Source organism: Stegostoma tigrinum, chromosome 2, assembly GCF_030684315.1.
Source record: "Stegostoma tigrinum isolate sSteTig4 chromosome 2, sSteTig4.hap1, whole genome shotgun sequence".
Taxonomy (NCBI): Eukaryota; Metazoa; Chordata; class Chondrichthyes; order Orectolobiformes; family Stegostomatidae; genus Stegostoma; species Stegostoma tigrinum.
In genome coordinates this window covers 150,022,183-150,045,665 of record NC_081355.1, presented here as the reverse complement: position 1 = coordinate 150,045,665, position 23,483 = coordinate 150,022,183, and the positions used below count along the sequence as shown (strand labels likewise).

The following is a 23,483-nucleotide window of genomic DNA, read 5'->3' as shown; positions in this document are numbered from 1 at the left end:
GAACAGAACCTTCCAAACCTGTAACCTCTACCAGCTAGAATGGTAATAGTAGCAGACAATGCTGCATGCAAGTTCACCTCAAAGTCAAGTATATTGCTGTTCCTTCACTGTCACTGAGAAACATTCTTTTCATGTGCGATTTTTCAGCAATGTTAAGTTAATTATATTATCAATAGATGGAAGTATACTGCAAAGTACTATCTGTCCAAATCTGACACTGATTGTAAAACTTATGCTGATGCTTTGAGATATAATTGTTCTGTTTCCTGCAGGGGTTCATCCTCTAGGTTATTTCAGTCAATTTGGTCGAATGCAAATGGGGATTCTATTGAACCAACTTTGAAAAATAACATGGATCACAGTAGAATTGCAAATCGTTTCGGCATTTCTCAGTACTATGAAGAAAACTCTCAGGCTTTATCTGAAACAGGAAGATTTGATGAACTTTTTCAGGATTTTCAAGGTTGTAATCTTTCAGAATCATGGAAGTCCATGATTAGCAAGGATACCAATCAGTGTGATTCTCAACCCAGAGATTTCTCATCCTCAACAAGAAACAATGTTATGCCTCGTAAAGAAGGCTTCACCTTCCAGGCCAAGGAATTTGACTGTTGTTTACGAGATTATGAGGAAGCAGAAAGGGACGTTTCTGATTTTACTACACATAACTTTCATAATAATTGTGGCAATAGTAACACAAACACACGCATGGAATACTATAAAACTGACTGTATTAGAGAGAATAAATTTGTAGCATTTGGAATTAAAGATCACAGTCAGAATTCTGAAAGTAGTTATGGCCCTCATGTTGGTGAACTATGGGGCAAGGTTTTGCAGGAAAAACAACCAATTCAAAAAGGATATGAAGACTTCAATGCCAGATCTCTTAAAAATAACTGTTCTGTTTCGCAAATGAACTTCTGTGGGCAGCACATTTCCAAGGAGAATGGCTTTGTGGCTGATATAAACCGAAAATCTGCATTAGACTTTCCAAAACAGGAAAACCATACTCGTGTTTTACGAGGCAACTTTGAGAATCAGTGTGAAAAGCTTCAACAGAATTGTTTAGATGGTTTCCCTATGTCATCAGAGTATGTTAATTTGACAAACATTATGCCACAGAGTGATGAGTATAGTCCTCATTCTTCCCAAAGTAGCCTATTGTGGTCTGATAGCAATATGTTGAGCTCCTCTGGTGAGCCTAGTCCGGTTTTTAGAAAAGATGGGAATGTCATTTCAACCAGCTCTCAAACGTCAACTATTTCTGCTGTAAGTAGTGGTTCTTCAACACAATTGCCGATTACTGGTGCCCTTCAACCTACATATTATACTTCAGCAACTCCATTGGAATCCTTAAGGCAAAATGAATGCCAAAAATTTCCTAACAATACCATTAGCAGTTGGAGTTCTTCCAATGCTGGTGTCCAGATGCAAGAACAAAAGAAGACTACCACATCAGTACAGAATGAATCTTCTACCACCAGAAATAATCAATTTCGAAAACGGTGTACTGGCTTTGGTAACAACTGGTTACAACATTGCAATGATGAGTCGGGGAAATATTTCAGATTTGCCAATAAACATGGACATAATGGTGCTAGCAACAGAGATGATAAGAGAGGGCGGAAAAATGGATATCCACATTCTTTGCAGTCGGGTCCTTTTGGTCAAAATCACCAACAATGTAATGGTTATAGAAAACAAGATCAGGATGGTAGCAGTTTGTCTGATTTCATTAATCATTCCTTTGTACCTCCATTCCCATTCATGTTGCCTGATTTTAAGCAGAATCAAAACTTCTCTCAATTTGGCCCACATGGGTTTTCCTCACCTAGTTTTCCTTTCTCTCCTTCAACATTTCCATTCCCTGAATTAATTGACTTTTTTCATCATGATGACTTTAATCAGCTGCACCCTTTTATGAATGACCTTTTTGGTGGAGATGTGATCGCACCCTACTTTGGTTTTCCACCACCTTTTTCCAAGTACAGACCTATGAAAAATCGTAGTGGTCCAGCAAATGAACTTCACATTCGACTGGAAGAGTGTTATGAGCAGTGGCGGGCTTTGGAAAAGGAGAGGAAAAAGGTAAAGAATTTACACAAATTAATCTCCAATTATTTTTGCGTCGTTTGAATTTATTTCTCGTCTTTGAAGATGCTGGAATGAATTACTTGATTTGTAGGAAATGTATTAACTGTCATGTAGTCAAATAGAAGGTCCTGGAAAAGGGGTTTGAAGCTGGAGCTTAAAAATATTTCTTATCCTTTGTCAAGCTATTTATTGTAGTATACCATTACAGTATACTGTGCAATATATTGTACAAGCATTTTTAAAAGAATCAACTTAAAATGTTTCAAGCTTTTCAACTTCCATGCATTTTTAAGAGCTGAGGTCATGCACATTAGAGTTGATTCTCACTAATAATGGACTAATTATAGTCCATTATTAGGACTATAATAATGATCCTAATAATAGGTAATATTACCTATTATTAGGTAATATTAAAAGCATTTGTTCCATTTAATTGTGAAAGTTACCTTTTAAGGTATTTAAAACACATATATGCATATTTTTGCTGTCTTGTTAGGTTAGTTAAAGATACTATTGTCATGCGTTAAATGCTTGGCCTCTAGACCACGAGAAATGGAAAACAGGCATGTGGCATCTTGAGCATTGCTGTTCAATTTGACAAGATGATAGCTGACTGTCAACCTCACTTTTCTGAACAATCTTCAAATTCCTTCTTCCATTAGAGTCCAAAATTCGATTTGATCTCAGCCTTAAATCTCCTCAAACAACTGAGTTATTCAAAGGTTCGCAACCTTGAGTGAGGAAATTCCCCTCCACTCAATTTGCTATTGTTAATCCACATCTTGGACTACATCCTGTTCTTCTGAACTTTCCTGCAAACAGAACGCATGAACTAAGAGTGAAAGACCATAAAGCCCCTCAAACCTGCAGTGCCATTCAATAAGATCACAGCTGATAAGTTTACGTTTTGAATTACACATCCTCATGTAACCTCAATTTTTCATTCTCCTACCTAACAAGAATCTTATCTACCTTCGCCTGAAAAATATACTCTGAATCTACTTCCACTACCTTCTAAGGCAGTCTGTTTCAAAGATGCGCAGCCTATTAAGGGAAAACCTCTCCTCACTTCTGTCCAAAAAAAATCCCTAACTTTTAAACAGTGCCCCGAATTCCAGATCGACTCACCAGGAAAATTCCTTTCTATGACCACCTTATCAAGTTGATTTAGAACCTTTGAATTATTCAATCATATCACACCTCACTACTTCAGCGAATCCTCCTCCTTAAATATTTTTCCTTCTATCATGAACGTACTTATGCTGAGTATTCTGAAATGTTCTTTTGAGATATATGGTGGCACAGTGGTGTTATGACTCGGCTAGCAATCCGTAGACCTAAACTAATGGTCAGGAGACGGATTCAAATTTCACCATAACAGTTAGTGGAATATTAGCTGTCTCATTAATGACCTTGAAATGGTCATTGATTTGATTAAGTCCCATTTGGTTCACTAATGTCCATTCGGGAAGGCAGTCTGCCGTTGTTACCCCAATCTGGTCAACATGTGACTCCAGATCCAAAGCAACAGCAATAATATTTAATTGTGCCTTGAATTGGCTTAGTATGTCACTCATTTCATGGGCACTTACAAATGAGCAACAAATAGGACACTCATCTCCCATGGAAGAATTTTGAAAATCCCCACAAATGCTTGCCACTTTTCTGTTGATTTGTTTCCTACCCTAGTATACCTGATCATTTCAGCTAGTTTAGCTTTCATGTTCATTATACAGCCTTATTTTGTAAGTTACATGTAGATTACAATCACCCATGATTAATTGCCATTCATTTACCACAAGCATCCACTCAATTTTTATGTCCTTTGTCCTATGTTGTGATTATTGTTAATGTTTATAAACCATTCCTTTTTGGTGACTTATTTTCCTTCTTCCCTACTCTATCCTAATCTCCACCCAAACTGATAATATGTCTTGGTCTCCTGAACAATGGTTACCTCTAATTATTGTACCATTGTTAATCTTTAGGAAGAGTGCAACCCCTCCACCTTTACTTCGGTTTCTATTCTTCTGGAATGCTGTTTTACTGCTCAGGTTTTGGGACACAATCTTTGTCATTATGCAGCCACATCTTTGCAATGACAGTTACATCATATTTATTTACTTCATTGTGTGCTGTTAGTTTGTTTACTGTCTTATGAATATTATGCACATTCAGATATAGAGGTATTTAGTTTGTTGTCCTGTTATCTTTGTAACATCTATTCTTGAATGTTCCTGCCTTTCTTTGACCTTAATTTCCCACAGTAGTATTTTGCTCTCTTAACCTTGATTCTCTGCATCCACCCAAGCTAGATTCTTGACATCTATTGTTTAGTTTAAAGCTGTTCGTGTACCAGTGGTACAATCTCCACTTTCCCCGATGCTTATGTCACTGTCCCATGAACTTGAATTCATTTAGTCCACACAAGTCTTTTGAGCCATGTTTTAACATCACTACTTTTGTGATAAGAGCCTCTCAACCAATATTGTCAAGGCATCTCAGTCTTACACATAGCAATGTAATCAATTTAATAATTGTGATCAGAGATAATGGGAACTGCAGATGCTGGAGAATTTGAGATAACAAAAAGTGTGGAGCTGGATGAACACAGCAGGCCAAGCAGCACCTTAGGAGCACAAAAGCTGACGTTTCAGGCCTAGATCCTTCATCAGAAGGGTCTAGGCCCGAAGCATCAGCTTTTGTGCTCCTAAGATGCTGCTTGACCTGCTGTGTTCATCCAGCTCCACACTTTTTGTTATCCTGGATTTAATAATTGTGTTCTCTCTAACACTCAAGTGTGTAGACACATCTGACCAGATTTCTTCTCATTGAACGGCACTGGCGTCCTGGAACTCAATTGCATGAAATATTTGTCATGGTCCTTCTAAGACAAGTACATCTTTCTTTGAATGCAGAGAATGAAACTGTACATGATACTTTGGGGTGTGATTTCACAAATCTCTGCAATTAAAGCTGCAAAGCCCATGTACTGAAAGCAGACATGTCATTCATCTTCCTAAATGTTTGGACCAGCATATTAATTTTTCTTTTTTTAATGCATCCAAATTCCTCTGAAGACAACATTTAATAGCTTCTCATCAATTGAAATAAGTCTCTTTTTCTAATTTTTCTATCAAAATGAATAACCTCATATTTCCTCACTTTATACACCTTCTGCCAACTTATTTTGCTTATGTAAAGATTACGTGTGCTCATCCTGCAGACTTGAAAAGGAAAAGCACATCACTTCCCCCAACCCACTGCCCTCAACTTCAGGAATGTGACAATTGTAACTGTCTTCAAAAAGGGAGATGGATCATGATGTGGAAGCCGTCAGAATATTTCTTTCTGGTCATTAGCAGGAAAAATCTGACGTTCTCCTGATTTGCATGCATGCTTGTCTGAGGAAGACACTGGATTTAGACTTTCCAGAGGAACTTCTTGACATGGTCTTTGTTGCCAAGTGAGCCCAAGAAAAACACTAAATTATTCGCTAAAGGCAAAATACTGATTTATGCAGAAGATCCAAATTTAAGAAAAAGTGCTGATTAAATTTAGCATGGTGGCAGCATCTGTGGAAAGAGAAACAGAGTTAAGATTTTGAGACTGATATGAAAAGTTATGAAGATCAATCTTCTCATATTTGACATTCACTATATTTCTTTCTCACAGTTGTGCAGAGCTGAGTTTCTCTAGAACATTGTCTTCTCCGTGGAGCTCTTCATTACATTGATTTATCTGACCAAATCATTTGATTCAGTGGATCAGAAGGCTTTGTAGACTGTGCTGCAGAGATTTGGACATCCAAGAAACTTATTTACACTCCTGAGTTTGCTATTTGTTGATATCACAACAGCTTGACTAGCAGATCTGAAACAAATGTCTTCAGAATGGTCGAACAAGGCTGCATTAGCTCCTTTACTGTTTACAGTCTTGACCCATTCACCTCATCGAAGGTCAACTCTTCTGATGTCAGTATTAAATATCATTTCGATGGAAGTTCCCTTACCTTAGTTGCCTTTATGTCAGAATTAAATTTACCACTATAGGATGCATGATCTACAATTTGCATATTACAGCAGTATTGTTTCCAACTCTGCACTAGATTTGCATATCACCTTGATTTCTCCAGTTCTACTCTGCTTGAGGGAGGGAGAAAGGACATGGCCTGAGTAATGAAGGAGTCCCTACTGTAATGAATCTCTTTTCATCTTCCTTCTTGAGGCCTAGCTGCATTTCCCAGCTGGCTAAGAACAGAAGAGCGCTGGTTGCTTGTCAGTGTGGCTATCAGCGACAGAGTTGATACTTTTGATGCTCTGTGAATTGCGGGCAGAGGTGAATAGACAATGGAAGGTACTGCATTTGTGGCCCAACCAGTGCTTTGTATTGATTCACTATTGTCTCATTGCATTTACAATTAATGCCCCTAGATTTAGAAAGTAGGATGTCATTTTTTTTCTTTTAAAAACGTGCCAAGAATTATTTTGAGAGATCTGGTTCTAAATCTTGCTATTCTGCATATAAAGAATTTTTCCCTTTATTTGATATGCTTCGTTGTACTGAAAATGTACTAACTGAATTTCCAAAATTCTCTATTTCACTTGTAGTCCTGATTATTCAGCAATTCTTTGATTCATATCATGTAAATTTTGATGTTTCTGTGCAGTTGTCCATTCATGTTCACAGATAATGCAAATCTATTAATTAAACTTCCCCACAGCATTCTAACAACAGGCAAACTATGAAAACAAATTCAAAACCTTAATCTAAATTCACTTTTTTAAATTACAGACTGAAGCAGAGCTTGCAAGAAATTTTCCTGGAAAGCGAGTGTCCAGTTCAAACAATACTCCTATTCCTCGCCTGCCTTCCAACCCTTCAAGAGTAGATCGTTTAATTGTTGATCAGTTGCGTGAACAAGCTAGGGTATGTTTCATATTTGTGTTTTGTTTAGTGCTTAATTTTTTAAACACCATTTGTCTTTATTTTTCCCGTTCTGTCAGGCCTTAATTTAGTCAAAAATGGGCCGAACATGGGTAAATGGAACTAGTTCAGTTTAGAATACCTGGTTGGCATTGATGAGTTGGACTGAAGGGTCTGTTTCTGTACTGTATGACTCTGCCCAGTAAATCATTTATATACAACTTTTATTTGTTTGTCTACTATTTTGTTTTAAAAAGTGTTTATAAGGAATATTGGATAAGTACTAAGCATTTGTTAATGTAAATTGCAACTTGAAAATATTTCATTATTCCCATGCTAACACTCATTCACTACTATTACCTAAATCCTTTTCTGTTCTTGGCCACAAAATTAGAATTATGGGAACAGATTTATTACTTGTACCAGCAGATGAACTTGTAAACACGAAAAATCCTGAACATTTTAAATCAAATTCGGAGGTGGTTTGTCAGTTTTCCATGATTGCTCTGGACTGTGCAAGAGAAAAACTGGCGTGATAGTAATGGTAAATTTCTGGCATCTGCCAAGTCAGGCAGTTGTAGGTTCTAGTTGAATACAGTCCTGCTGTTGATGATCAAGATGCGTCATGATCCTTGCCATGAGTGTTAAATCAAAGGTAAATTTGACATAGACTATAGGGCTACTCTCTCATTAGAGACAGACAGTTGGTGGTTTAACCTGAGGATCATCATACCTCAGGCAAACAGAACAGTAATGAAGGTAAGTCCTTCATGATAATTCATCAGGTGCAGGAATTGAACCCAAGCTGCTGGGTCATTCTGCCAACTGAGCTAAGCAACCCAACCTCCATATTATGAATATGAGACGCTGTCTCCACAAGGACTGTGTGGTGGTCACTTCTGATACCGTCATGAATTCAGCCTGGTGGAGTTCTGAATTCATCACCTGCGATGTGATCAGGAAGTTTCATAGAACATAGAACAGGTCCTTCGGCCCTCAATGTTGCGCTGACCTGTGAACTAGTCCAAGCCCATCCCCCTAACTATCCCATCATCATCCATATGCTTATCCAAGGACTGTTTAAATGCCCCTAATGCGGCTGACTTAACTACATTGGCAGCCAGGGCATTCCACACCTTTACCACTCTGAGTAAAGAACCTGCCTCTGACATCTGTCTTAAATCTATCACCCCTCAATTTGTAGCTATGTCCCCTCATAAAAGCAGACATCATCATCCTTGGAAAAAGACTCTGACTGTCTACCCTATCTAATCCTCTGATCATCTTGTATGTCTCTATTAAATCCCCTCTTAGCCTTCTTCTCTCGAATGAGAACAGAGCCAAGTCCCTCCGCCTTTCTTATAAGGCCTTCGCTCCAGGCCAGGCAACATCCTGGTAAATCTCCTTTGTACTTTTTCCAATACTTCCATATCCTTCCTGTAATGGGGTGACCAGAACTGCACGCAGTATTCCAAATGAGGCCGCACTAGTGTTTTGTACAGTTGCAGCATGACATCACGGCTCCGGAACTCAATCCCTCTACCAATAAAACCTAACACACGGTAAGCCTTCTTAACAGCACTATCAACCTGGGTGGCAACTTTCAGGGATCTATGTACATGGACACCAAGATCCCTCTGCACATCCACACTACCAAGAATCTTTCCATTGACTCAGTATTCTGACTTCCTACTATTCTTCCCAAAGTGAATTGCCTCACATTTATTCGCATCGAACTCCATTTGCCACCTTTCAGCCCAATCCTGCAGTTCATCCAAGTCTCCTTGAAACCTGCAACGTTCTTCCACACTGTCCACCACTCCACCGACTTTAGGGTCATCTGCAAACTTACTGACCCATCCACCTATGCCTGCGTCCAAGTCATTTATAAAAATGACAAACAGCAGTGGTCCCAAAACAGATCCTTGAGGCACACCACTAATAACCAGACTCCAGCCTGAATATTTTCCGTCAACCACCACTTGTTGCCTTCTTACAGAAAGCCAGTTTCCAATCCAAACTGCTAAATCTCCCTCAATCCCACGCCTCTATTTTGTCCAATAGCCTACCATGTGGAACCTTATCACAGGTTTTACTGAAGTCCATGTAGACCACGTCAACTGCCGTACCCTCATCCACGTGCTTGGTCACCTTCTGAAAAAAACTCAATGATGTTTGTGAATCATGACCTGCCCTTGACTAATCCATGTTGACTATCTCCAATCAAATTGTTGCTTGCTAGCTGATTATAAATCCTATCTCTTATAATCTTTTCCAGAACTTTTCCTACAACAGATCTAAGGCTCACGGGTCTATAATTACCTGGGTCATCTCTACTGCCCTTCTTGAACAAGGGCACAACATTTGCAATCCTCCAGTCCTCTGGTACTAAATTTGTAGACAATGAGGACTCCAAGATCAAGGCCAAAGGTTCCGCCACCACCTCCCTAGCTTCCCAGAGAATCTTTGGAAAAGTCCCATCTGGCCCAGGGGATTTATCTACCTTCACACCTTGTAGAATTGATAACACCTCCTCCTTACTAACCTCAATCCTTTTAATTCTAGTAGCCTGTAACTCCGTCTCCTCCTGTACAATATTCTCCTGTTCCTGAGTGAAAACAGATGAGAAATATTCGTTTAGCACCTCTCCGATCTCCACAGGGTCCACACACAACTTGCCACTTTTGTCTTTGACTGGCCGTATTCCTACCCTTGTCATCCTCTTATTCCTCACATACCATAGAGAGCTTTAGGGTTCTCCTTTATTCTACCTGCTAATGTCTGTTCATGTCCCCTCCTTGCTCTTCTTAACTCTCTCTTTAAATCCTTCCTAGCTAATCTGTATCTCTCCATCGCCTCATCTGAACCATCTCGTCTCATCAGCACATAAGCCTCCCTCTTCCGCTTAACAAGATTTAATTTCTTCAGTAAACCACGGTTCCCTTACCTTATCACTTCCTCCCTGCCTGACAAGGACATACCTATCAAGGAAACACAATATCTGTTCCTTTAACCAGCTCCACATTTCGATTGTCCCCATCCCCTGCATTTTGCTAACCCATTCTATGCCTCCTCAGTCTTGCCTAATCACATTATAATTGCCCTTCCCCCATCTCTGACTCTTGCCCTCTGGCATGTTCCTATCCCTTTCCATTGCTGAACTAAACATAACCGAATTATGGTCACACTCTCCAAAGTGCTCACCTACCACTAAATCATGCACCTGGCTTAGTTCATTACCAAATACCAGATCCAGTGTTTCCTGCTCACGTTTGACGTGATGCCAGGAGAATTCTTCATCAGGTTCAATAACAAAGTTGAGGAACCCCAGCGCAACTCTCCTGACTATTTGTCACTGTGCTGCCACCTCTGGAGAGTTTGTCCTTATGAATGGAACAGCACACATCTGGTGATGGTGATTCTGGCACCTGGGACAATATCAATGGGATAGTGTCATTTGCATGAATATGACTGGATCAGGTTTGTGCCTGAGCAGTCTTTCAGATAACACTTGCAAATTTGGTCGTACCCCAGATATTGATAAGGAGGACTTTACAAAACAATGGGACTGAGTCTGCCATTGTTGTTTCTTATGCCTCAATGTGTGAGTGACATGCCACCAAGCAGTTTTCTTATACAGATGATCTGGTCCTTGCTACCCACACAACCAGCTCTCAGTGTTCCTTGTCCCAGGGCTTGGAGGTGACAGTGATCATTAACTACTGGCATCACCATCTAAATTGAACTGAGACCACAGTCACTGCTTTACACCTCAGCAACTCACTGTCTAACTGTGAACTTCAAGTATCTCCCAGCACATCAATTAAGGATGACCTATAACCCAGATACCTTGCAGTCACCCTGGATTGGCAAAACGGTCATAGGAACGACTAAGACCAGAATAAACATTACCTGGAAACTAAGTAGTTTCACTCTTTGTACTGCGTGTCTTACTTTTTGTGCGCTGTTCCGAACATGCTACCCTCTTTGCTAAAATACTTTTGTTTTTACTGAAGAGTAGGAGGTTAAGGGGTCACCTTTCTAGAAGTTTATAATATCATGAGGAGTGTAGATAAGGTGAAGGTCAGGTATCTTTTCCCTAGGTTGGGAGATTTCAAGACAAGGGGGCACATTTTTAAAGGGGCATTTTTTTTTTTACACAGTGGTTTGTGTGTGGAATGAAGTCTCTTTTTCTGCTTCAGATTTCTAAAGCCTTTGCCTATTTAGAAAGCAGTTTACACCCTTACTCTTCATACTAAACTGCATAACCTTACATATTTTTCTCGAAGTAAACTGCCATTTTTTTTTGCCCAGTCTCCTGGCCTGTCCAAGTGCTTCTGCAGCCTTCCACTTCCTCAAATACTTCCTGCTTCTCCAACAACCAGTAATGCTCTCAGTTCCTTCATTTGGATTGTTAACGTATAACTTTTAAGTATGCAGATTTTGCCAAAAAATATCAAATGATCTGATGAAGCAGAATTACATCATTCAGCCCCTCAAACCTGCCCTGTAATTCTATAAGATCATGCCTGATCTTCTCTGTGCCTTTTTCATGTCACCGCATTTAGCTGTCAACCTCCTCTTCAAATATTTTTGGTGATCTAGCTCCACAGTTCTCTGGGGTAGAGAATTCACATCCTTCTGAGGGAAAATGTTCCCTTGTATCTCAGTTTTAAATGAATGCTTCCTCATTCTTTAACTCTGTCCCCCAGTTTGAGAGTTCCCTACTAATGGAAACATTTTAACATCTACCCTGTCAACTCCCTCAAAATCTTTCTCATTCTTCTAATGAATAAAGGTTGAACCTGTTGTCTCAGGAAGTCAGACCCTTAGTCCCAGTAATCAACGTAGTGAATCTCTTTTGAACTGCCCCTAATTTCAGTATATCTTAAAAACGTGGCCTCTCCAACATCCTGTATAATTGTAACAAGACTTCCATAATTTTAAACTCGAACCCTGTAGCATTGAAGGCCAAAATTCTATTTGTCTTAATTACTTGAGTGGTTTTCTGTAGAGACTCGAGGATTTGGCCTCCCTGAACCAACAGGATCTGCATTCTCCTTGCAAGGACATTGCATCTTATTCATAAAAGGAATTTCAAGGACAGCTCAGCGTGCAACTATTATTACCCAGATTAGTTCACAATGTAATAAAATGTTTCATGTGGCCTACAATAATTTGTGTTTAAGGCAGTTCACCCAACAGCACACAATACTGTAACTTGGCTGTCTGAATTGGACTTTTGTAAATCTGCAAGAGAAGATGGTTGAAAGTAAATCAAATGTCCCTGATGGCTTACAACACTTCATGAACATTGCATATCCGTACAGCCTAGATGTAGCCCCTTCAAGGGCCTATACAGTTAGAACATAGAACATAGAACAGTACAGCACAGAACAGGCCCTTCAGCCCACAATGTTGTGCCGACCATTGATCCTCATGGATGCACCCTCAAATTTCTGTGACCATATGCATGTCCAGCAGTCTCTTAAATGACCCCAATGACCTTGCTTCCACAACTGCTGCTGGCAACGCATTCCATGCTCTCACAACTCTCTGCGTAAAGAACCTGCCTCTGACATCCCCTCTATACTTTCCACCAACCAGCTTAAAACTATGACCCCTCGTGCTAGCCATTTCTGCCCTGGGAAATAGTCTCTGGCTATCAACTCTATCTATGCCTCTCATTATCTTGTATACCTCAATTAGGTCCCCTCTCCTCCTCCTTTTCTCCAATGAAAAGAGACCGAGCTCAGTCAACCTCTCTTCATAACATAAGCCCTCCAGTCCAGGCAGCATCCTGGTAAACCTCCTCTGAACCCTCTCCAAAGCATCCACATCTTTCCTATAATAGGGCGCCCAGAACTGGACGCAGTATTCCAAATGCGGTCTAACCAAATTTTATAGAGCTGCAACAAGATCTCACGACTCTTAAACTCAATCCCCCTGTTAATGAAAGCCAAAACACCATATGCTTTCTTAACAACCCTGTCCACTTGGGTGGCCATTTTAAGGGATCTATGTATCTGCACACCAAGATCCCTCTGTTCCTCCACGCTGCCAAGAATCCTATCCTTAATCCTGTACTCAGCTTTCAAATTCGACCTTCCAAAATGCATCACCTCGCATTTATCCAGGTTGAACTCCATCTGCCACCTCTCAGCCCATCTCTGCATCCTGTCAATGTCCCGCTGCAGCCTACAACAGCCCTCTACACTGTCAACGACACCTCCGACCTTTGTGTCGTCTGCAAACTTGCTGACCCATCCTTCAATTCCCTCGTCCAAGTCATTAATAAAAATTACAAACAGTAGAGGCCCAAGGACAGAGCCCTGTGGAACCCCACTCACCACTGACTTCCAGGCAGAATATTTTCCTTCTACTACCACACGCTGTCTTCTGTTGGCCAGCCAATTCTGTATCCAAGCAGCTAAGTTCCCCTGTATCCCATTCCTCCTGACCTTCTGAATGAGCCTTCCATGGGGAACCTTATCAAATGCCTTACTGAAGTCCATATACACCACATCCACAGCTCGACCCTCATCAACCTTACTAGTCACATCCTCAAAAAACTCGATAAGGTTTGTAAGGCATGACCTACCCCTCACAAAGCCGTGTTGACTGTATTTGATCAAGCCATGCTCTTCCAGATGGTCATAAATCTTATCCCTCAGAATCCTTTCTAACACCTTGCAGACGACAGACGTGAGACTTACCGGTCTATAATTGCCGGGGATTTCCCTATTTCCTTTCTTGAAGAGAGGAATTACATTTGCCTCTCTCCAGTCCTCAGGTACGACTCCAGTGGAGAGCGAGGATGCAAAGATCTTCGCAAGTGGCGAAGCAATTGCATTTCTCGCTTCCCAAAGCAGCCGAGGACAAATCTGATCCGGGCCTGGCGACTTGTCAATCTTAATGTTTGACAAAATTTTCAGTACATCAGCTTCCTCTATCTCTATCCATTCCAGCATGCACACCTGCTCTTCAAAGGTTTCATTCACTACACAGTTCGATTCTTTCGTAAAGACAGAAGCAAAAAACTCATTTAGGGCTTCCCCTACCTCCTCAGGCTCCACACACAAGTTCCCTATGCTATCCCTGATCGGCCCTACTCTTTCTTTGACCATTCTCTTATTCCTCACGTAAGTGTAAAATGCCTTTGTGTTTTCCCGGATTCCTTCTGCCAAGCCTTTCTCGTGCCCCCTCCTGGCTCTCCTCAGACCATTTTTGAGCTCCTTCCTTGCCTGCATGTAATCCTCTCTAGCTGAACTTGACCCTAGCTTCCTCCACCTTATGTAAGCTACCTTCTTCCTTTTCACTAGAAGCTCCACCGCTCTCGTCATCCAAGGTTCCTTTATCTTACCCCTTCTTGCCTGTCTCAGAGGGACATATTTACTCATCACTCCCAACAACTGTTCCTTAAACCATCTCCACATGTCTATAGTTCCCTTACCATGGAACAACTGCTCCCAGTCCATGCTTCCTAACTCGTGTCTAATCGCATCATAGTTTCCTCTTCCCCAATTAAATATCCTCCCATTCTGCCTAATCCTCTCCTTCTCCATTGTTGGCAGGCCAGTGCAACTCCTCGCAATGACTTCCACTTTCAGAAGTTGCTGCCGCTATTAGACCTTGGATGTCCATGAAGAAAAGAAAAATATTAGTGGGAACGAAGCTTATTTTCGATTTAGATCTAGTAGATATGAATTTCATATATAGCTAATACAGTGTTAATGCCTTTCAACACGTTGGAGAATGGGGATTTCATCTCCAACGAGACTCTATGGTGGTTATTTTTGGACTGATGCATCTGCTCTAGATACGTTCATGAGGATGAAGCCAAGTAGGTTTTGGATTCTCACTGCCTGCTACATGTGCAGTCTAAAAGGAATGTCCTTCAGGAACCAGCTAGATCTGTCATGGTAGTGGACATTGAAATCCCTACCAGAATATATTCTCTGCTCTGATTACCCTCAGTGCTTCTTCCAAGTAGTGGTTAATGTGGAGGAACATAGCCTCATTTAGCTGAGCGAAGGCAGTGGATGATAATTAGCAGGAACTTCCATTAACTGCTGGGTTGGATGCCATGAAACTTCATGCAATCTGGAGTTGTTGATGCAGTGAAATTAGTGTCAATTGCAGCATTATTTCTTTAATTCTCAATTTCATGCTAATTCATTACTCATGCTCTGAGCCTCTTTTTCTTTTCATCCTCACAACATACTACCATGTATTCTTCCTAATCCCTAAACTCCTCCAGTCAGTGTAACATGCTGCAGTCACCAGCACCCCCCACCCTAAAGCATGCCCAGGTCTCTGGATTACCAGTAGTGAGGCATTGCCTTTACAACAGATGTCCCCTCAATAGGAGTGTCAGCCTTCATTATTATGAGATTTGAACCCCCATCAACTTCTGACTCTGAGGCAAGCAATACTATCAATTGAGTTATGATTGAGATAGGTAAACTGATTCATGGCTGAGATTGTTTTTCCATTTTGTAAATTGGCGATTAAAGAGGAACATCATGGAGAAGTACCTATCATTATACTGCTTAGCACTGTTAAATTTGGACATCTAATGTTCACTAGGAATGTGAGCATTATCCCTGATTGTTTTAATTGTGTGGCAGGTTTTGACTTTGCTTGGAAAAATGGAACGTCTTCAAAGTTCTGCTATTCATGCTAATATAACTTCAACTCTCAATTGTCATTTGGAAGCCATTCATGTCACACAAGCACGTCGTAAAGATGAAATAATTAATGCTGCAAATCGTCAGAGACAGGGAGCACCTCGCTACAATGATGACAAGGGTAAGCAACTCTTCATCTATTCCAGAAGCTAATACATTGTGATCATAAAAGGGAATTGCTATCATTAAAATATTGACGTTTCTTTATATGGGACATTGAACAGAGAGTACATCACTGTCATTCTAACTGATAACTTCATACAAGACTTTTCCCCTTTATAAACATATAAGACTTCATAAACATTACTCTCACTGTTCTGCCCCCCACAACCTTAATCAAATACAAAACCAAGGTATCCTTTGGTTAACTTAAAGCACTTCAAAATGAACAGATTACTATTTGACAACTCTCTAGTCTGTAATAAAACTACGAAAAGAATTACTGTTCGTGATGAAGCTTGAAGTTTGTTGAAGCGCTTATAATAATAAACCACAAAGTTTTCAAAATATAGTGCATCAAATAATTGACTGTGCTGACTGATTCCTGTCTTACTCGCTATCATCTAGTTACTGTAATACACAAAATGATCTTTTCCAGAGTCACTCAGTATCAGTATCGTTGAATTTCTATAATAATCTTCCTACATGCTTTGTTTTGCAGATGTGTTGGCTCTGGCAGCTGCCATAAAGGATTTGACCACTTCAACACGTAAGGCCCGTACTGCCCTCTGGTGTGCATTGCAGATGACCTTGCCAAAATGTTCCCTGGCGACTGTAGTCAGGCAAGTTGAAATTGAAAAAGCACTAAAACAGCTTGGTCAAGGGAATGCTACTATCAAGAACGATGACAAGAGACTCACTGAAGAAAAAATGGTGGAAAAGCCTGAATCTGACCTTGCTGGATATGCACCAATAAAAATGGAAATTGTTTGTAAGAAAGAAGTGTGTTGAAAAAGTAACAGCTCAAAATGCAATTGCGTTCTGTGAGTTCTCCTTTGGAATATGTCAAACTGTGGATGAAGTGTTTAAAGCAGTATTGCGGTATTTGTTTGCATTGTGTGAACTTTTAGGATTAATGATGATCCAAGTGTTTTCTTTTATAAAAAGCTTGCCGAAATTTGAAATTAACCTGGTAATCTTAATGGTAAGGGCAAGTTGATTATCTGAGAAGAGAGAGAGGAGCAATGATGTGGAACAATGTTGCTTGGTTATCAGTTTCTGAGAACAATGAAATTTGATCTCAGTGCAGTGTGAAAATATTATTTCTAATCACAGTTTCTGAAAGATCCTGATGCTACGTTTGTGCTGTAAGAAGTAATTTCAGCTGCATCAGGATATTGACAAACTTATTTCTATTTGAAACTGGCTTTGGTATAGGTTAATATCATCTGATTGTAACCAGGTTGTTCACGAGATTGCACCACATCTTGTGTAGAAGTGGGGAGAAACCAAATAATTGCTGATCTTTTTTTAAACTACTGAAACAAGAATTTGAATTTAGTGAATGAAGTAAGAAATAATGAACCACTGTGGCAATACTAAGGGAGTACAGTACTGTTTGCAGTTTTATGTAGCACCCATTTCGACCTGATTTTGACATTGGGGACGTGTCAAGAATTTGTCATTTGCTTCTTTTTAGTTTCTAAACTGCAATATAATTTCTACTGAGTTGAATTTATTCAAAAACCCGATCAGTGAAGCAAGTTCTTTTATGCTTTATGGTTATGTAGAATATTTCTTAATTACACTTTAGATTATGAAATATTATTGAAAACTTAAAAAATTCCATTCTGATGAACATTTAATAATTATCATTAGACTTGTTTAACTGAGGATTAACACACAGTCAGAACAATTGTTACACTGAACTTTGTTTAAAAAAAGTAATGGTGCTAAAATCCACTAGAAGTGAACAGTTTCATTATAGAATAGGTTATTTTCATATTCTACTGAAATTCCATGTCATTGCAGAATTTGTTAAAACCCAGTCTTTCTTTTGAACTAGCGTACCCTTGTCAGATTCTAAATTTAGTTTAGGCACTGGAATTTTGGTACAGAAAGGTACTTTCCATAGTTTTGTGATACCAATAAGATTTGAAAGAGTTTTTAGAAAAACAAAATCGAGATCTGATTCTTTCTAAATTAAAAATAACTGCATAGACAATTAGGAATTTGATTACTTCATCTCAAATGTTTCTTCAACTTTACTTTGTAGTCAGGTGAATAAATCAGATTGTAATGGCAACTGATACAATGAGAACCAAAAACAGGGCTATTTGAAAAAAATGTATATGCCTATCCAATGAGCTAACAAGATTTTCATAACTCACTGGTTAGGAAATTATATTAATTACTTAACAATTATATTTGATATTATTTGCTTAAAAATGTACTATTATGTGCCTGTGCATCTGAAGAACAATTAGCTAATTACGTCAAGCAATTAAAAACAGTCATTCAGTTTTCAGCTTGGTGAGTTATTTAGTCATAGGTTCCCTTTTTTCAGATGATCAAACTGAAAGAATTGTACATGCAACAAGATCCATGGCAATTAAACATGCACCAGTAAGTTTTTAAATTGATTTCACTTCATAAATCAGATCCATTCTTCAATTTGAACTCTAGAAACGGAAGGGAGGTTAGAAAGAATGATATTTTTGTAACTTGTCTGATTGCAGTTAATAGCCTATGAAACTATTTGGTGCCATATTACAGTTATCTAATTATTAACAGTCTACTAGAATCAATATATTCTCCAGACATGTAACATATTTCATTTTGAAACTGTTAATTTTATTGCATTACTGCTTCTTCTCAAGCTAATGATGCATGATAATTCATGGTGTATTGTACCTTGTACATGTGCATTTGAGCATCTACATCTGAGTGCTGGTAGGTCACCACTAAGTATAGACCTATTATAATCAAACCTAAACCAGCATTCACACACTCGGCTGCAGAAGCGGTCACTAGATAGCATTAGCTTTGTCCTAAGTATTTTTATTCTTTTTCACTTCATTGGAGATACTTGGATTTTTTAAAAATAACTTGCCACACGGCTGTAAAACTATCCCATTGTAGAAAACATCCAATTTTCAGTTTTCCTTCAAATCAGCGTCAGTCTCGTACCATGTTAAATTTAGAAATTGATTCGCCATCAGTCCTGACATGTTCTGGTTTCTTTGGCTAATGACTATATGATGTGCACTTGCCAACTAATAAAATGTTTGAAGCACATTCTAATATTTAACTGCACTGTTAAGTACTGCCTCAACTACATTTTTCGTTTGGGAGGCAGGAGTTGTTGTCAAGTAACAGGGAGAAAATGACTTGTTTCTATGAGTTTCAGCTCCCATTTTAAGATGATAATTTCTGTGCTGAATGTGTTGCATCATATTTTATTCAGGAAGAGAAGTAAACAAAAATGACTAACTTTCCTAATCTCTCAAATAGGGATGCCAAATGAGACAAAATAATTTGAAAACATCATAAAGCAAATTGATTTTTTTTCAGCAAAAGTAAAGTTTCTTTCAGGTTATAAATTTGATTCCTTTGTAAGGAAAATAATAGCATGTTAACGACAAATAAAAATTCAGCAGCATCTTGACTGACCATTGTTCCTTTTAAATTTTTGTTGATTTCAGTAGGGTGCATTGCTCAGTTCTGGAATCTGGAGTCCAGTTTTTCTTTTCCCATGAGGTTTTTTTTAAAATTGAAGTTGACTAGTTGACAAGTTAGGAAAAAGATTCCATGACTGTTTAAATACACATGTTAAACCACAGTGTTTTGAAGGTGGGGGAAACAAGAATCATTTATACTATTGAGCATCTTTTGTTTGCATCATCCGTTCCACGACCCATATCTTCAAAATGGTGAAACAATTGTAAAAATTGAAATTCTAGCAGTAATACTGATGACCTTTTGTCATCAATGAGAAGTCTTTTCCAGTATGTTTTATGGATCTTAATGAAGCATTCCTTAAAAATTGCTGTTGAAAATAAAAATTTGTGGTTAATTAAGGAAAGTGACATCTTTTTGATATATTGTCATTATGTAGTGTAAAATCTGCAGAAATTATCATTAAAACATAGCTTGTCAGATTAATTATTTTAAAAATTTAAATCAAAAGGCATAGAATTGAACACTTTTAACAAAAATTAACGATGATGAACATGGGAAGAAAGACTTTCTGCTTGCCCTCAGCGAAATTCTGTGTTCTTTGTAAATTGGCTGTTACAGTAGCATACAAATTAAACCTTTGTTACCTCTTTCACTAATCTGTGTTTTTAAAAAAATTCCAGTTGTACTGATATTTAACCTATTTGATAATTATCTTGTTTGCATGTTTTGACTTAATTTTTTTGAAAATGGAAGTTAAAGCAACCCACCCGAAAAATATATGTTTGTCTCATGATGCAAATCAGCCCAATACTAAATAATGAAATGTTGATCAAAAGTGGTAACTGGACTGCTTTTTTGAAATTCATTCTTCCAATCTAAAAAGCTATGTTTTTCTACTGAATTATTTATAATCTACTCACTCTCAAAAACAAAAATGCTTTTTGATACGTGATTGGCTGAGGCTGTTGAATTAGGAAACAGATGACAGCTTTGAGTTATCTATTTTGAGAATCTAGGACCAGAACTGGACGCAAATCTAGGAACAAAAGTTTTACTTGCTCACTTGAAAAACATTCACCAGAATCCTGTTGAGATAATTATAAATATAATTGTAAACTGCTCTACTGAGGAGGAATAATCCAACTTGTTTAGCATGGTATTTAACATAGTGCAATCTTTGTAACGTAGTCATCATCACAGCATTACAGAACTAAAAGACTGAATAAATGAGTATGAGTGCTACATAACTTGAGTAATTTCATTTTAGTCTATAATTTGCATAAACTGTTAAGGAAAGAAAAAGAACTGTTACTCAGGATTAGTTCTTAGATTCACTAACTCTCTATGGTGGGGAAATAATAAATGTTCTACTTTGATTTAGCAAGCACTTAATGAAAACAAAATTGATTTTTTTTGTAATATCAGTTTAAGGGATTATAATTTTTAAAGCATACCATATTTATTTTAATATTGATTCAATTTTAATTTAAATTCATATTTAGTATCTAATGTACTGTATTAATGGGATTATTCTTGCCAAACCTTGCTAATCAGATTAACTGTTTACTCAGGAAATATATATTTAATATTTAGTTTTTTGGGTTGTATGTGCAAAGTATTTTTCACAAATTTAACTGTGTACAGTACTAGGTTACCAAAGCTATTTTTGTTTAACTGATTTATTTCTAGAATTCTGGAACCATTTAGCGACTAGAGACATTCTATTAAATAGATCTAGTCATAAGGTAGTTTTCATACTTGGGCTTAGACAATCAGAAGTCTTGCATCTTAAAGCATTGTGAATGTAGAGAAGGATTGAGATATTTATAGGACTATTAACATAGGTCAAAATTGTTTTTTCATTCATATTACACTACTTAACTCTTGTCAATTTAATGCTTTTAATAAAAATAACCATGTGATCTTATTTTTTTGAAAAATGGTATTATAAACCAGGTAGTATTCATAGTTTATATTTGGAGAGATTGGCTCAGGGAGAAATCTCTTTGGGACTATTCTAACTATGAGATTTGATTTAAAGGCAAAGTAGTAGCTCCCACCGAAATTACATTAGTTTTGCATATGCATAAAATTATTAAAAGGCAGCATTGAGACTCTTTGGGCTTAATTATCTTAAGATCTATGGTTAAAACCAACCAACAATCATTTTTTAATCATTATGATTCATCACAGAATGTAGGCATTGCTGGCTGGGCCAGTTTTATTGCCCATCCCTAATTGCACAGTTCATAGAGGACACTTAAGAACCAACCACATTGCTGCAGGTCTGGAATCTCCTCTTCAAATTGAAACAGTTGCAGAAACGGTAGTCTGAATAACTTCCCAAATTTGATCCCATGTTTCATTTTATATAGTTTTAAAAAGATTCTTTTAAATGGAATATACAGAACATATTTTATTCTTAATCTGCTAAATTAATTTCATAGGCAGTCAGTAAATGCAAATTGTTGAGCATTGTCACAAATATTACTTCCTTTAAATGTTCAATTAAACGACCAAATTCATTTTGTTTAAAAGTCATGTCATGCATGTTGTTATGAAAATGTAAAACATTTACTAGACACCATAAGCATTACCCCTACCAGCAACTCCACCCACAATCTTGGGCTTTCAAGCACAGAAGTAAAAACTTTATATCTTTGGTGAATGCTTGTGGTCACAACACTATGCCTTGAAGATGATTGTTTAGTTATAATTTACCAATCAATTAAAACATAACCAGTACTACAGAGCACTATTTTGCATTCCCTGAATTACCCTAATTTATTTTTATTAAGGCATATATTTTACTGGAGGCTGTTAATAGTTTGGGATTGTTCAAAGGGAAAAAGTTTCCTTTTAGAAAAGTGAATTTTAAAATTTGAAAATTGAATTTTTGAAACATTCCAGGTACATTCATCTGTGGAAAAGAATGAATACACTTAATCTTTATGGTCCACACACAATTTAGCAACCAATGTTTCTGAATTTTTAAAGGAAATGGTTTTCAGTCAAAATCCAAGGTATCAATGCTGCCTTTTAAAATCCAGATTGCAACATGCCTTTGTATAATAGGTTTACAGTTCTCATTTTTGGTATAAATTTTATGGAAATAGTTTGCTACAGATTTTAATAAAGCATTAAAACCGTACACATTAAATGTACGGCAATGTGACCTACATAAAGAAGGGAATAAAAAGATGATTTGCTTGTGCATTTTTGAAAATCTTAGATTTTGTTTACACAAATTTATTTTTGTAGCCATACTGGATTGTGCTCTGGTAATGAATGTATTGGGCATTGTAGATTCCTTTTTGGGTTACATATGTTAATTTGTATTCGTGGTGTGTGTAATCTTTCTAAATCATTTTGTGCATTTTAAAAATGGTAATGTGCCTTTTACTGATTTTTATTTTAAATGGTTAAAAAGCTGTATTTATGTTTGGATTCAGCCGCTATGTTATTACTGATGTTTAAAATATTGTTAGTTTCTGCTAGCTTTTCACAAATGAGTTATATAATGCGTGACAATGTATAGCTAACAGTGCTGCATGCTAATTTTCTTAAATGTATTTGTATTAGTCTGGTTCAGTAAAAGGCATGAGGCACTTGCGTAATAGTACTATTGTGAAATCAGTCAACCTTCACGGTATTTACTGGCATGGAATGTAATTTATGCAATAATCTAAACTGTATCCTCATGAAATGAAGAGTATGTTATCCATAATGTCAGTATCTTCCTTGTTGGATCAATGTGAAATTTGCTAACAACTTAATAGTTTTTAGGTGCTGGAATGTTATGGAGCGCCTACTTTCCCCTTTCTTACTGAATATGTTCATTTAACAAGAAGGGGTTTGCCCTCAATACCTCTGCCCTTAGTTGAAAATTTAAACATTGCGGTACTTCAATATTTCCAAGTTTTTAAATGTTTAATCATGTGTTTTGCCTTGATCACCATTGTTAGATTTAATACAATATACAGGAAATTTGGTTTGCCGAAAGAAAGATGTTGACATGATTGCCCCACAAGAACACCTAATTATATTCAGGGGAGATTTAATTAATGTAATCTGTTAGCTTTGCATCAACAAAGGTGGGGGGGGGGGGGGGGGGGGGATTCAAAAGCCAAATAATTTGAGCTTTGAATATTT

The 23,483-nt window shown here is 37.8% G+C and overlaps 1 protein-coding gene across 7 annotated transcripts in view; it reads left to right on the top strand.

Annotated features, from left to right (window-relative positions):
* Positions 1-23,430, top strand: part of LOC125461760 (meiosis-specific coiled-coil domain-containing protein MEIOC-like) — a 69,306-nt gene extending 45,876 nt beyond the window's left edge. For all 7 annotated transcript variants that reach the window (XM_048550932.2, XM_048550941.2, XM_048550969.2 and 4 more), the window contains 4 exons: positions 273-2,088; positions 6,889-7,023; positions 15,651-15,831; positions 16,372-23,430. In XM_048550932.2, coding sequence (XP_048406889.1) covers positions 273-2,088; positions 6,889-7,023; positions 15,651-15,831; positions 16,372-16,661 — 2,422 coding nt within the window. In that variant the 3' untranslated portion in view covers positions 16,662-23,430. The remainder of the gene's footprint in view (positions 1-272; positions 2,089-6,888; positions 7,024-15,650; positions 15,832-16,371) is intronic.
* Positions 23,431-23,483: the final 53 nt, after the last annotated feature.